This window comes from Mya arenaria, chromosome 11, assembly GCF_026914265.1.
Source record: "Mya arenaria isolate MELC-2E11 chromosome 11, ASM2691426v1".
In the NCBI taxonomy this organism is placed as follows: domain Eukaryota; kingdom Metazoa; phylum Mollusca; class Bivalvia; order Myida; family Myidae; genus Mya; species Mya arenaria.
The window spans coordinates 63,756,717-63,771,991 of NC_069132.1; the positions used below are offsets into that span (position 1 = coordinate 63,756,717).

Genomic DNA, 15,275 nt, shown 5'->3' on the forward strand with positions numbered 1-15,275 from the left:
TATATTTTTTTCAAGAATTAGAAGTAAATGTTAACTGTTTTTTACAGAAAGTGGAAGAAGTGATCCAAGACATTTGTACTGAAACAAAAGAACTACTCACAGTAGACTTTATGTCGTTTTTGCAAAATGTATGTGATTTGTTTCAAGAATTGACCTCAAAAGTTCGAAATATAACTTTGAAAAAAATATTTCACATTAAATTGGACGTGCATATTTTAAACTTTGCTTCTTGTGCGTTTAAAAACCACAATGGATTTTATGATAACCAATTCGGTATGACTGCACATATGAACCGGTATAAAAGCGAGTTGTATATTCTTTTTCAAGAAGATGTAGTTAACCGGACAGCAGAACATAGGGCAGCCGAATTGTTCTGTTTGGGAGTTTGTAACTCATTTAAAAAAAATGTATCCGGTCATCTCCGTTTGAAAACTGAAGAACATCTGAAAGGCAGTCTACCGTTTACAAAGCATAATCTAATAAAAGCCATATGCACAACTTTGGCAAACAATAACAAACTCGACCAATTCGTCGAATATTTAAGAAATCCAAAACTGTTTGCGAAAGGTTGGATGAAGCATCAATGTGAGGACAACCTAAACATATCAAAACTTGCCATAGAACAAGCTCGACATGAAGTGCTGCACATGACTTCAGCGGTTGAAAATGGTGTAAAGCTATGCTGCGCAAAATTTAAAGAAATGCAGTCGGTAAATATGTCAGAATGGTCCTCAATGATAATGACTTATCTGCAACATTCCGGTACAAGTCTTGATCATGTTGACTTTCAAACCTTTTGTAATCTTCGATATATTCAAGACATCGAATTCTTTACTAATATTGTGTTGGGACAAAACGACGAGGAAGGCCTATTGAAACATAAGACATCATTAGTCTTGATTGAAATCGAAGAAATGTTCTCAAAAGTGAACATTTCATATTCAAAAATATTGAATGAAATGTGGGGTTGTAACGAGCAATGTCCATTTTGTCTGGAACCATGTGCAAAATCAGAAGAACACGGCAGTTCCCCTCATTATTGCATTCAACATCGACCAAATGGCTGTGTAGGCTTAAGATTCGTGTCCGATGAAAAAATATCCAAAGAGACATGCAATGCATCTATTGCACTTAATTTTCAATACATGTGTTCAGTTATCAAAAATGCATGTGGCTGCAAGAAACAAGTTGGTCATCCTTATAGAGAATATAAGCAGCATTTTCCGAAGTGGGAAATAAGTCCATCTTCAAACAGTTTAGAATGTGCCAAATTTTGGCTTTGGTTTGTCGGAAGTCATAAGGACGAATTGGCAAAGTATTATGGTTATGATGTATCTGAAGTACCTACCTCGTGGGGAACAATTAAAAAGTCTGCAGCAATCCGAAGTTTATCAGATATATATTGAAGGAACAATGAGTATTGCATAAATTATGTAATACAACTTGGGGGTCAAATGCAAGTACCAATAAAGGTTATTACTAATATATTCTGAATACACTGTAACACAACAAAATGATACTGCAACACTCTTTGAATGGGAAAGAAATCGTTTTAATTATTTAATTGCTGAAAACACCTGTAAATAATCATAGAAAGGTTTTTAGACCTAATTACTTTTGTCTATATAAAAATAATAACTCTATCACACAAACGCGTTCATTTTTAACCATTTTTACGTAATTATTTATTTTTATTTTTATAAAAATAAAAATTTGGCATGTCACGTCTTCCAGAATTAATAAAGGTACACTTTTTGAAGTACACGCTTTTATATAAGTATTTTGTAGATCATGACAAGCATTTCTGTATGTATTATCCAAGGTCAAGGTTGTAATGTCCATAAAATGATGTAAAAATATAACTGAATCAAACGTATTCTGAGATAATCATTGAAAAATGTGTACTTTTTAACTTACATATGTCGACATAATGAAATGTTCTTCAACAGATGTTTTTTTCTTCTTCACTATTATAAAATTATGTGAGAATAAGTTTCAAAGAACACACACAAAAAGTGTATTTACATTAGCTGCCGTTTTCATTTACAATTAAGAGTAGTTCTTACAAAATTTACTAAGCTAAATTGAGTGTAAAAAAATGGTCGACGTAACAACAATTGGAATGCCAAAAACACTGGGTAAAACTATATCAAAATATGTATTTATATAAAACTGTATTGATTCTGATGAATAATGCACCAGATAAAGGTGAACTGAGAAGTTATTCTTTTACATTTGAAATAAGCAGTTTTAAATTGATATTTAACTGGCACATGAATTCAAAGTAATCTTCTTTCTCGATAACATGTTATTTGCTTTGTTGTTTTATCTGCTTTGTTGTTTTATCTGCTTCTTTCATTTCTCTATCGCCGTTTTCCATTGCAACATTTTATTTGTATATTTGTCTGCGTTTTTTCCCGTATTAGGCGGGGCTTAAAAGTCAATACTCATTTGTGTACAAAGCTTATTATAATATTTTACAGTCATTTATCAAATTATTGCAACAAAAGGTTTGAGTTTGTGTGTTTTTGTGGACGTTAAAAACATATTTTGAAATATAGAATTGTTTACATTTACCATTTTCAATGTTCGTCGTTATGACTAAGAAATCATTTTTAAAGGTTTATTTTGCATTTAGATTGTGAAATGTGTATTGAATACCTTTTGCATCTACATTATCTGTCAGTGTATAAACAAACAGTATTTTTCAGTTGTTTTGTTATGATGTTTGAAAGATATTTGTATATTTCATGTTATCAATATTTTTTTCTATTGTAATAAGACTGATCTCTTATATAGTTTAGCATTGTGTTTTTAAATATGTGCTAAATTGTTTAAACACATGAATGTTAACGCATTTATTTCAACCATCATCACCAGGCTAGGAAAGTTCGAGTACTAACAGATCTGAACTTAACAGTCATCAAATATATCATAGATTATATGTTAAATGCGTCATTTTAAAACATTTCATTTAAGAAGAATTTTGTTCCCGTAAGTGTCCATTGTACTTGACAACACTAAAATGAATTACAAACCAGACTTTGTTTTGATGAGGTCTTAGTAGAACCTTAAAAATATCTACTTAAATAATTTACGGTTTACATTTTTGAAGGAGCTATTTTTGTTAATTTCATCAGAAAAAAAATCTTGAGTTCTAACAATTAAATCGATAGAAATAGCACATCGTTTTATTCAATGCAAAATCGTTTGCATTTAAGTACGCAGTAATGTAGACTGTCATGTCGAAATTTAATCAAATTGGTCTGAAACCAGTGCATTTTATTGAGAAGGCCATTATTTCAAAAGTTTCCCCGCCAAACCGAACACCCCATTCAGCAAGTAACTACCGTAAACATAAAATCAATTTATCTTGTCTGTTTTTTGAGGAAAAATGTCAGGGTACTGCCATAGCCTTAGTGTCGTTACAAAAATGTCCAAGATATTTTCATTAGATTTAACAATCATGTTACCAGCAACAATACGCAAATGTGTTTGAAGACCCATAACTCTGGCTTTAATGATAGTCGAGTAAAGTCCTTGATTGACAGAGAAAAAGCAGACTTGCGTTGGTATCCGTTTGAAGTGCTCTTGTTCCAAACTAATATAAGAAAATGCATCGAAAGATGAGTTTTCTAACATGTAATTACTCCTCGCAAATTAATAGGCATTATTTAACAAATGCGTGGTGTTATTAAATTGGTAGAAAATGTGTATCAGTGTTTAAAGCGAACACCCAGTTTTCACAGGCCCGATCAAACCTACCAAACGGTTAATCTTTAGTGGATTGAACACATTGCCTCATTGTAGTTTATATAGTTTACTTTTATACGTTTACAATACGATTTCAAATGAAATGTTTGAATGATTAACATATTTGTGTTTCTGTATGTGCTATGTTAAGTGTGAATGAGAGAAATTGTTCCAAAAAAAGTGTTTAATCTATACATAGAGTTACTTGAAGTGATACGTTTATAAAATGAAAACTAATTTTTTCTTTGTTGTGTAAATGTAACGCAATTTAACAACTGTTTTACTGGTTTAGATGTTGTCAAAGATTGGCAGATTAAATGGAAAATTAAATTGAAACTTCCACCTTTGACTTGTCAGTCTACACAAAATAAACACCTCTTTTAATTGGAAATCTAGCCATTGGTTTGGGCAATACTATCAAGCAATATGTAAACGTAATTGTAATGACGTCGAAAATGAGATTCATTTTATTGTAGATGTGGTGGTTCAGTGTAATTGAATAAATGTGTTTTGGTTCATTGAGCTTGAATACATAATTCGTATATTTATACATATGTATGTGTATACATATGTACATTGTATAGATCTTGAACATGATCCATGAAACATTAACACTTAATGCGTGATTATACTGGAAGAGATATTTCGTTTATACAAAAATATACGACCTGCAGAAGAAAGTTAAAGTTACAACTATGCGGTTGTCATATTTACCTTACAATAAAAGGAGTCCTAAAAATAGTTTCTCTGAAGAATTGTTCCCGGATATAATAAAGGAAGCATTTATTTTACCGTCTATAGAAACTCATACAGATAACAGCTGTATTCACCCATTTCTTTCTCCAAAATATATAGTTTCTTAACCATTACACGCACAAATATATTTGCATAAATTGCAACTGTGGGTCCCGGAAAACTCACTAGACTAACTGTTAATTGGCATTTCATAGTGGAAAAGCAGTTGTAGCCTTATTTAAACCACTCAAATAGATAAGACATAACAATACATAAAGAAGGAAATTTACAATATTTTACTATAAAATTTGGATTACTCTAGCATTCCGTTCATAACCCAAAGGTTTTTTTAGCTCACCTGAGCACGATGTGCTCAAGGTGAGCTATTGTGATCACCCTGTGTCCGTCGTCGTCTGTTGACTGGTAACACTCTAGAGGTCACAATTTGGGCACAATCTTAATGAAACATGGTCAGAATGTTACCCTCAATAAAATCTTGGACTATTTCGATATTGGGTCATCTGGGGTTAAAAACTAGGTCACCATGCAGGTCAAATTAAAGGAAATGCTTGTTAACACTATAGTGTTCACATCTATGACTGTATCTTCAGGAAACTTGGTCAGAATGTTAAAATTAATAATCTCTAGGTCAAGTTTGAATCTGGGTCATGTGTGGTCAAAAACAAGGTCACCAGGTCAAATTGAAGGAAAAACTTGTTAACACTCTAGAGGTCACATTTATGACTGTATCTTCATGAAAGTTGGTCAGAATGTTTAATTAGTGTATATTTATTATCTTTAAGTTTATATAAACAATCTCTAAGTCAAGTTTAAATCTGGGTCATGTGCGGTCAAAATCTAGCTCTTTATATATCTAGATGTTTTCATAAAGATGAAGATTTTTATTTTTCCGAGAACGACACCAGAAAAGTATGGCATCTTTCATTATGTACTTTTTGGCGTTTCGTTACCTTTTTTAGGCCACAACAAATTGATCATTTGTTCTACGGATTTTGCCCAAAAAAAAGTAGGAGCGAGCGAGCGAGCGAAAAAAAAACAAAAAAACTTTTTTTTTAAATTTAAGGCAATTCAGAGGCGAGCGCAAGGCGAAAAATAAAATAAAAATTAAAAAGTTTATTTCTTACTAAATTTATCATGCAATATCAAGAAATGCTTTTTAATTGCAAACATAGGTTCTTAGTTTAAATATAAATGAAAAGGTTTTGATTGTATCACATAAAAATCTGTCTCAATATATAACAAATGGCAATAAGATCCAGTGCTTTACTATTACTTAAGACACTGCCGATTAAATTGCGGGACAACACAATTGAAGCAGTATTAAACAAATCTGCAAATGGGGCACCGGTCATTATATCAGAGCAGGTGGTGGAATAAAGATGTTTCCCTTCCAAGACCTCGCCTTTACCACGAACCAATGGTTTATAGGTCCGTGAAAAAAAAATCATGACACCCTCCATAGCTTCAATGCCCGTAAGAAACAGGCCACTTTAATAACAGGCCACTTTAATAACAGGCCACTTTACTACAAATCGATCAAAGAAAACAAGTGGATAAGAACAAAGAATTGACAAAATTAAAACAGTCATTTTACTTATAAAAGGTTTTATTTTCTGATTTTACTGATGTTATTTTTATACTGTACATGTATGTGTAATGCACTAGTCAATTGTAACCACGACCCCCAAGGTCCGGGGAATAGCGGGGACTTTGACTTTCGGTCCAGCCAACCCCGGATAAAACCAACGGTACTGCGGGGCCACCTGGAAGGTCAAAACACGGCCCATTTCACCGGCTATCTCCGGTATACCCCCGGTCCTGGGTGGGGGGCATGGTTACAATTGAATGGTGCATAACCGATAAATACAGACTGTTTCTCAAACATTTACAAGTCCTTCTATTTTTATCAATTACGAGTATAAAACTGAGAAATGCATTTTAGAATTTAAAAAATAACTCACGAAAGCATGTTCATTTGTTGTAAGTCGAGTGTCCGTGTATTTTAATATAAGTTTTGCACTCAAAATCTGATTTAGTTATTATTTAACACTAAATTTTGAGTACAAAACAATGAATTACTTAAAACACACATATATAATTATTGCCTTCGACGCTGTGAAACTGTTGTTGTTTACTGAAGACTATAATCCATTGACTATGACACTGATTTTCAATTAAAAATGTGTATTTTACATTAACGAAAACTGAAAGTACCCTGCAAATTAATACCGGAAATAGATAACAACGGTGCGTCCTGCAAAATATTCCCGACAAAAAAGACTGTCAACAAATATCGGCTGTTTTGCGGTTACCCGGACCTGATTTTGTCCTGATACAAGGAAAGTTTGCTCGCGGAGAATGTAAAGCATGGAAATACCTTCAAAAAAAGGCGAAGTCGACGTTGCAGGTTCAAATTTTAAGTAAAAAAACTTCAGAAAATAGAGGAAATTCAGAAGTAAAAAAATAAATAATATGCGCGGCCAAATAGTAAGTGCGGGCGCAAAAAAAAAGTTTTTTTTTTTTTTTTTCGTTTTTCGAATTTTAGGTGCGGCAAATCCGACGAACAAATGATCAATTTGTTGTGGCCTTAGGGGTGAAAACATCTCTGTATTGAAAATAAATCGTGTTAGTCAAACAGTGCAAATCTATTTAAAACTGTGCATGGTTCTGATACTCCTACCAAAAAGCTGCACTGACTCAGGGATTACCCAACAACAATAAAACCAAAAACAACCTCTATTTAATGTCGAACAACCTCAAGCCATTCGGACACGTGTCATGGTGGCATTCCTCTGGTTTACCACGGCCGAGTATCTTTTTTAAAGATACTTCTTGTATAAATTGAGGAGGGGATGGGGTGTTATTCCTCGGGTTTACCACGGCCGAGTATCTTTTTTAAAGATACTTATTGAATAAATTGAGGAGGGGGTAGGGTGTATAATAAATTAATAATATTAATAATTGTTAACGACGGGCTGTCAAACTGATGGTCATATATTGCAAAAATGAAAATCTTGCGGCAGACCACATTTATTTTCGTTTTGGTCAAAGCCAGTCGAAAGACCTCGGCCATTATCCAACAGAATTTCAAGAGTCTATCTCGAAGCTTGCCGGAGATGGCCGAGTTGTAACGATGTTCAAAGGCGGCGCGTGAGAAACGCCAATTGGAGCACATGCAGTGGCTTGATGGCAAGAGCTCATAAAAAGTCATAATAAATCAGTTCAACTAGCCAAAGTATATTTTACATACATGAGCGTGCTGTTGCCAGATGGGTCACGCGCAACAAGGCACAATTTCTTATTTCTTTACTGTATTTTACATGAAAATGGCAATAAAGAGCAATGGAATATATGATTGTATACGCCCTTTATTCAAAAATGAAAACGCATATTCATTAAAACGCGATTTTTTAGAGGATCTACATTGTATTGGCGTTAACATTGATTTGAAGTTGATACGCGTCTTGACGTCATTATACAATGTCGCACGACATGTACGTTGGTGAAATGTACAAAGAAAGTCACAAATGGATTCTTTTAGGTGTGCGAAAATAAACAATTGTATGGTTCTTGTCCGGATTGAAAAACCTGATCCTCGGGCACGCTGCGTTTTCGATAACTCGACAAACTTCGATACCGGCTTACCTGTGTCGATTTTTCTATCCGGACCCGAAACACATGATAGATATACGTTAATATGATAATTATAAATATTGTCTGTGTCATAACATGGTTTCGCATAACGGTCGGAGAAGTAATCCTTGTCCAAAATTACAGCGTTACATCGTTCTACAACAGTCCGTCGAAGTTGAAATTGTGGCAAAGGATTGCATCATCAAAATACATGCAAATCTAAAATATTTCACACCTGTAGAAGTAAAAATTAGCATAGTCTTTTATAGGCTTAGAAATATATTCATATCTTTTCTGTTATTTTTTTTATAGAAATTAGTGTCAAATACTTGTTTTTTAACAGCGGTTGTGACCCGTGGTGACCCATGGGAGAATTCCTATGAAGTCACGTGATTCATCACCCTGTATTTGTCATATTTATAAGTGAGTATAGTACAGTTCTTCTTTATTATAGCGTCGTCCCTCTCATAGAAGTGTCAGTCCGCTGAACGTATGAGACACCTTGAACAATGAACATATTTACATCCGATTCATTTATGCCGAGCGCCTGGCAGGAAAGCCATTTGTTCCCATTATTCAACTAGCTGCGAGTACATCAGAACAAGTCCGCAGCAGGGCTTGGACGTTCATTCAATTGGTAGACACTTTCACTGTGATTTACTATAACAGAGAAATCCCGACATAAAAACATATTGGAAATAATTCCAATGGAGCTGATTTCTTAAACAATTTTAAACCCAAAGAAACAGTTTATCTTATTAAAAAACGAATAATTAAAAATAGAGTACGTACAAAATGTAATATGAACTCTGATAACAGTGAATATAATTTCCTACTTGTGTGTCCATTCTTATTGTGAACCTTGAATAACGCATCTGCCTTACTTTCAATCACGTTGGACTGTTTGTACGTTATTGCCAAAAACTTATCTAAATTTATCATTAACATGATTGCAATTTACTTACCGTAAGTTAAGACGAGGATGTTCTATCAGAATATATATTGATAATCAGATGTTTTGCAGTAATGATAAAGTAATACACCTGATCAACTATAACCATTTTATTTGCATACTTTTATCCTTTAAACAATGCTTAATTTTGAACTATTGTAAATATACAATCATTATTTAGCGTGTTTGTTTGTATAATGTTGATGGCAATGTTCTTGATGCATTTCCCTCACACGTATCGATTTTGTTTAATCATATTTTATTGCTCTTTTGTAAAGAATTATTTTGCATACAATTTACATGTACATTTACAATCAAATAAAACAAAAAGAACAAATGGGTTGGGCTACAAGTCATTACAACATTAGTTTCAGCCATTCCCAGGCGTCAATATAGCGTCAATGTCGTTTAAATCTATAATTAAACGTAACTAGAAAAAAGAGATAACGTTAATTACTTTAGAAAAAAAGAAGAAAAGAATTGGTTGCTACCAAAAGAAAATAGAATGTAATAACATACCAGACCGTTTATATCGTGATTGAGGGTGATATCAAAAGAAACGTTTCGTTAATTTTATGTACTTTAGAACTTCAATAAAAAACACACTATTTTCATCGACTGTGTTATCTTCTATCCCAAATAATAATTTAGATGTACTTAAAGAGTGAAATATTATAGTATTTCGAAAAAATAACACGCGTTCTTCGCCGTATCTACTACATTTAAAGAAATAATGTTCTGCATCTTCTGTGCCTTGTCCACAGTCACAAATAGGAGTATCACGAAGAAAGTTTATGTGGAGATGTGCATTAAGGTTGCTACAAGCAGTTAGGATTCCTGTATGGTGTATATTTGAAATTCTGTCCCCGATCGATTTGACGATATATAACGAAATTTAGCTAATCTCGCTATTTCAATCCTTGTCGCCCCAGCGTATTCTTATATGTTATGAATACGGTGGGGTGCTGAGGATTGCTATGTTATGTTGAAATTTATATAAAGTTCTCCCTATTAAGTGTTCTTTAAAACCTTTCTGCGGAATAACCAAAACGATATAAGTGTAGCCATATATAGGATCGTGTTACCTTATATAGTAGCATTTATATTAAAACATAAAAATAACATACTCATGTTCGAACATGTAAAACACATTGAAAGTCACAATTCAGGGGCAGGCCACTACGTTACCTTGTAGAGAAGAAAGCGTAGACTAGAATGTTAGTTGTTTATAGCCTTATGAACACTTCTCGTGATTTATCATTTTACAGCGCACCGGCTAAAACTGCGCCAAATGTCAATTCGACCATGACAGCTGTCAAAGGATCAAAGCAAGCCAGGTAAAGTAGAAGTAATTACTGGCGATTCGGTTCACTGCAAGTCAAGTCTTGCGATGTAGGCTTATAATTTAGAAAGCTGGTGTTTGTGTGTGTCAGTGTTTATATAACACGCAATCCGTCAACATGGGACGCGCGTGCAGAAAATTAAATGTTATCTGGTGTTCTGGATTGTTGTTCTTGGTTTTGATAGTCGTTAAGATAAAATGCCATCCTCAATGTTTGGATTCTAGACCACCTTTTAAAGGGACAGGTTTAACATTTTGCTCGCAGTATCAGGACTATGGATGCTGTACTAGTCAAGACGATGTGCAACTGAAAGAAAGATATGATAGAATACAACAACTTATTCCTCCGGAAAACCAGCAGATTTGGACTGATTGCTCAGAGTATGCCAAAACTTTCGTCTGTCAAGAATGCTCTCCTTATGCTGCTCATATTTTTGATGCCGAACAAACCACCAAAGATATTGTCGTTAAACCGAGAGCCTTTCCTGGTCTATGTAAAAACTACTGCAGCACTTTCTATCAAAAATGCAAAGATTTTGTGAAATATTACATGGATGAGGCTGGTAGCGGCTATATGGAAGAAGCTTTGAGATTAACCGAAGCTTTATCAAGTCAGATGGAATTTTGTACAAATGGCACCAAGTTGATCGATAATGACTATTGCTTTCCGGAGCTACTAACAAACCCAATACTTAATGGGAACATTACGATTGAAAAAGTAACACAAGAAGGTTGTTTATGTTTAGAGCCTATGAGTACAGTTTTTTATAGAAATCCTATTTTTCTGAAGCATGCAAATGACAGTTCTAAAAGAATGTTTGTTGGGGAACAGATAGGGCTGGTGCATATAATGTACCCAGATGGTCGTGTATTGGAGGAACCATTCTTAGATTTAACATACGATATCAAAACAACAAGCTCTAAGGGCGATGAAAGAGGAATGCTTGGAATGGCATTTCATCCAAACTATATCAATAATGGGTTATTTTACATTTATTATTCAACTCACATAAGTGATTATGAACAGATTCAGAGCGGAGCAGACCATAAAATAAGGATTGAAGAATTTAAGGTTCGGGATGACAATCCTAACAGTGTTAACACCAGTTACAGCAGAGTCATCTTGGAGGTCTATGAACCATATTGGAACCATAACGGGGGAGAGGTAATCAGACATTTTTTTTAATGTTATTAAGCTTTATTGCAAAAACACCTCTATGCTTTGTTTATCAATTTAAGGCATTTTCACCTGAACAAACTATGGCCCGGTTTTGCAGACACCTGGCCCCTATATCACAAAAGTTATTGAGTCATTTCTCAATCTCAACTCATTTAACCACATAGCCGCATAGCATGATTCAAAAGTTTATATGATTTCGTTTACTCATTCTTAAAGCTCATTATCTTATAGATTATGTTGAAAACAATATTTGGTCAAATTGTGCTTTAGAAATAACAGTAATATTCTTACGAATATTGAGCAATGATGTTACTGAAAAAGAAAAACATGAATCCACAAGAGATTGTGTTTTTAAAATGAGTAAAACAGTAGCAAATTTATACTGTATATAAATGTGGAAAAATGAGTTGAGCTTGAATTTGAGATATGACAAGAATTTTTGTGATATTGGTGCGTCAACTATGCTGTACAGTGTATGTCTCCCTTCTATAAATACAAATCTCAAAAAAAAATCATGCACCTATCTTTATGGTTTGCCTTACCTAGTGATAATGTGCATACATTTCTGGTGATTTTTTTTTTATCTGGCATAAAAAAGGTCGACATCAGGAAACTGACTGTCCCTTCCATAATGAAGCCCTGTGCTAGCATTACTAGAGGATACTGTGGTGTTTTCAACTGAATAATGGGTTGAAATTCGCAATTCCTAAAAGTTCATGTTTTTCCCCAAAATTCAACTCAAATGTCACAATTCCCCAAAAATTAAATCAGATGAGGCTTTGCTTTTTTGTTTGAAATAAACTCAGTACTGCATTGTATGGTTAATTCACTATATTAGGCATTTTATCTCTATTTTTACAAGTCTAAAGGCCCCATTCACAAAAAATGGAAATAACCCACTGCATTTACAGTTTATACTACTTGTAAGGCCTAAAAAAATACATTCGGTTCGGGTTACCCGACCCTACCTACGGAATAGGCGCCGACCCTACCGTTTTTATAGTCCGTTTGAAAAAAAAAAGAAAAACTAAAAAAAAAATTAGTTGCTTTTCAATATGCAGTTTAAACCTTAAATGCTTATACAGAAGATAACTTTATAACTTTAACACCAATCCAATGATGAAAATGATATTCTTATATAAAGCCTAATAAAAAAAAATAAAAAAAGCCTACCTACCCTACCTATTTTTGAAAAGGATGTAACCCTAACCAATAATTTTTTTTTTAGGCCTAAGTACCCATTCTCAAAACTAATATATTATTTTTATCATGCTACTGTCCACACTCTTAAAAAAATAATGCAGTGTTGTTGTTTTTGTCCTGAAAATTTCAACCCCATCTCAAATGCTAAAAACACTTTTTCTTAAATGTTATAATCAAATTACCAATTTTGAATGTCTTTGTCAATTAAAAAGGGACCAAATGGACTGAAATTGGTTATGTATAATGGAGGTGATTTTGCATTCTTAAACCATTATCACATTTTTTCAGTTTTCCTGTTTTATAATTTTTTAAATCTGCCACTCTCATGAAATTGAATGTTTCGACAACTTTTGTTGTTGTCTTGGAACGAGCCATTTTTTTAAAAATTGCATGGAAACCAGTTAAATAAGACTGCTGACTAAAAAATCAGATCGCAGGTTTTCATGTTTATGTTTAAAATTGATGGTTTATCATTTTTCTTAAAGTATTAGGAACCCTTTCAGCCATTAATTTAACGATTGGTGACAACAACCCGAGATGGTAAAGAAAGTGTCTGAAGTGAAAATGAACACGAAAGAAGAATTCTGTAGAGATATTAAGTACTGCAATGTGTGCATGAGCATGCATGTACTTTGATAAGGTACATGGTTGTTTTACAACAATACAAAGCTAATATTGTGCGCACTGTTTTCCCATTTAAGAAAGCACCATGCCCCTATTTTGGACCACCCTGCCCTTTTTTTGGCCCACCCTGCCCTTTTTAATTCCTGGCTAAAACACTATCATTAAACATTAATTATAGAAAGGTAATATAAAAGTCTGGAATCTGATCTTTTGCCAGCAGCATCACATGATAATAGATATTTACGCAAACAATTGGCTCATTCCAAGACAAAAAATAAAAAAAAGTTGTAAAACTCTGTAGGAGTGCAGTTTTAAATCATTCTTGTTAATTGCCATGCAAGTCAAAATGAGGCATCGATCCCAATCAGAATTGCCCTGGCCCCATTCCCAAAATTCTAAAAAAAGCACACACACTGATCTGTTAACAATGATTCAAATATAAATGTGGCCAGTTAACACTATGTTAAAATCATTGGCAGTTAAAGTTTCATGAGGATCTTTATAGTTATGCCGTAGGAAAAGAAGCTGATGTTAATATTGACATTAATTGATTTACACTTGAGATTTATTAAGTGAAATGATTCGATACATGTAGGTTATTGTTCATGTATTATAAATTAAACTAAATTATTCCTATAGAGCAACAGTGACCATATGAATAAGTTTGATTAATTTGTTATACATGAATTTGAACCTAGCAATGTTATGACTAACAAGTATCCTTAAAGATCACTTAGCCTATTAAATTATTTGATACAATCATGTAGCAAATAACCAGAATGGAGTGCATGGTTGGCTCTGATTGGCTTGTTTTTAAACGATTAAATATAAATTATTATATGCACATGATGTCAGTATAATATTCAATTGTGATTTAATTAAAGTTAATTAAACTGAGGTCCACCAATTGTTTTACAAATGTAGTCTTATGTTATAATTATATGACAAGAAATACCCATGGGGGCAAATTTTCCCCACCCCCAGACTTTTGGCTTATTTCTCCCGAAGGGTATAATTTACCAAAGCATGTATTTCTTGTCATATAATTGCAACATAGGAAAGGCTTGATATAGCGTTTATATGTACATATTATATGCTTCTGAAGAAAATTTGCCAACGGGGGGGGGGGGGGAATTTGCCCTCAAGAGTAAATCTTGTCATGTAAGTACAAAAATAAACATATTCCATGACATCAAATTCAGTCCCAATTTGTTAAACATTTATTAGTCATCAAAGCTAAAAACAATCATAATAACTGGATAGAACTAGCAGGATCCTGAACAAAGCGTAAATTCAGGTTCACTTTAAAGGGACTTGCTCGCTTATATGTTGGCAACATTTTTTTCACCTTTCTCGAAATTGAGTTATATTGCGTACATTTTTTTAGCAAACACCTGAGAGATACTGATTTAAAACTATAATTATGAAGATTAACCCTTAACAAAATTAATTTAAACAAAGAATTTCTGTCACAGTTTAAATAATTATTAACAATACTGTGCACTGACTGTGAAGCTGTAATTTAAACTTTTGATAATGTTTTATCGTTTTTTAATGTTTTAAAAAATCATTGTTTTCCATTTTTTACTCATAATATAAAAAATGATATCTGACTATATAAAACATGAACGAGTCCCTTTAACTGTTAGACTCATGATGTGCGTTGTAATGATTTTGCAAAATCAAATGTCCTATGTCAGCTAACCATGTCAAGCAAAAAACAATTTGTCGTTTATCAATTTACTAATTATAGCATTGACGTGGATAATTACTTACGACGTAACATGGTTGCACTCATTCATTAACTTTGGCAGACGTGATCCAAGTCAGCT

General features: G+C 33.4%; 1 protein-coding gene across 4 annotated transcripts in view; it reads left to right on the forward strand.

Moving 5' to 3' along the window:
- Positions 1 to 10,387: 10,387 nt before the first annotated feature.
- The window catches only part of LOC128208918 (HHIP-like protein 1), a 38,206-nt gene continuing 33,318 nt past the window's right edge, over positions 10,388 to 15,275 (forward strand). For all 4 annotated transcript variants that reach the window (XR_008256918.1, XM_052912632.1, XM_052912633.1 and 1 more), the window contains exon 1: positions 10,388 to 11,601. Coding sequence is in view for 3 of the 4 variants with exons in the window: in XM_052912632.1 (XP_052768592.1) it covers positions 10,555 to 11,601 (1,047 nt within the window). In the remaining variant the exon portion in view is untranslated. The remainder of the gene's footprint in view (positions 11,602 to 15,275) is intronic.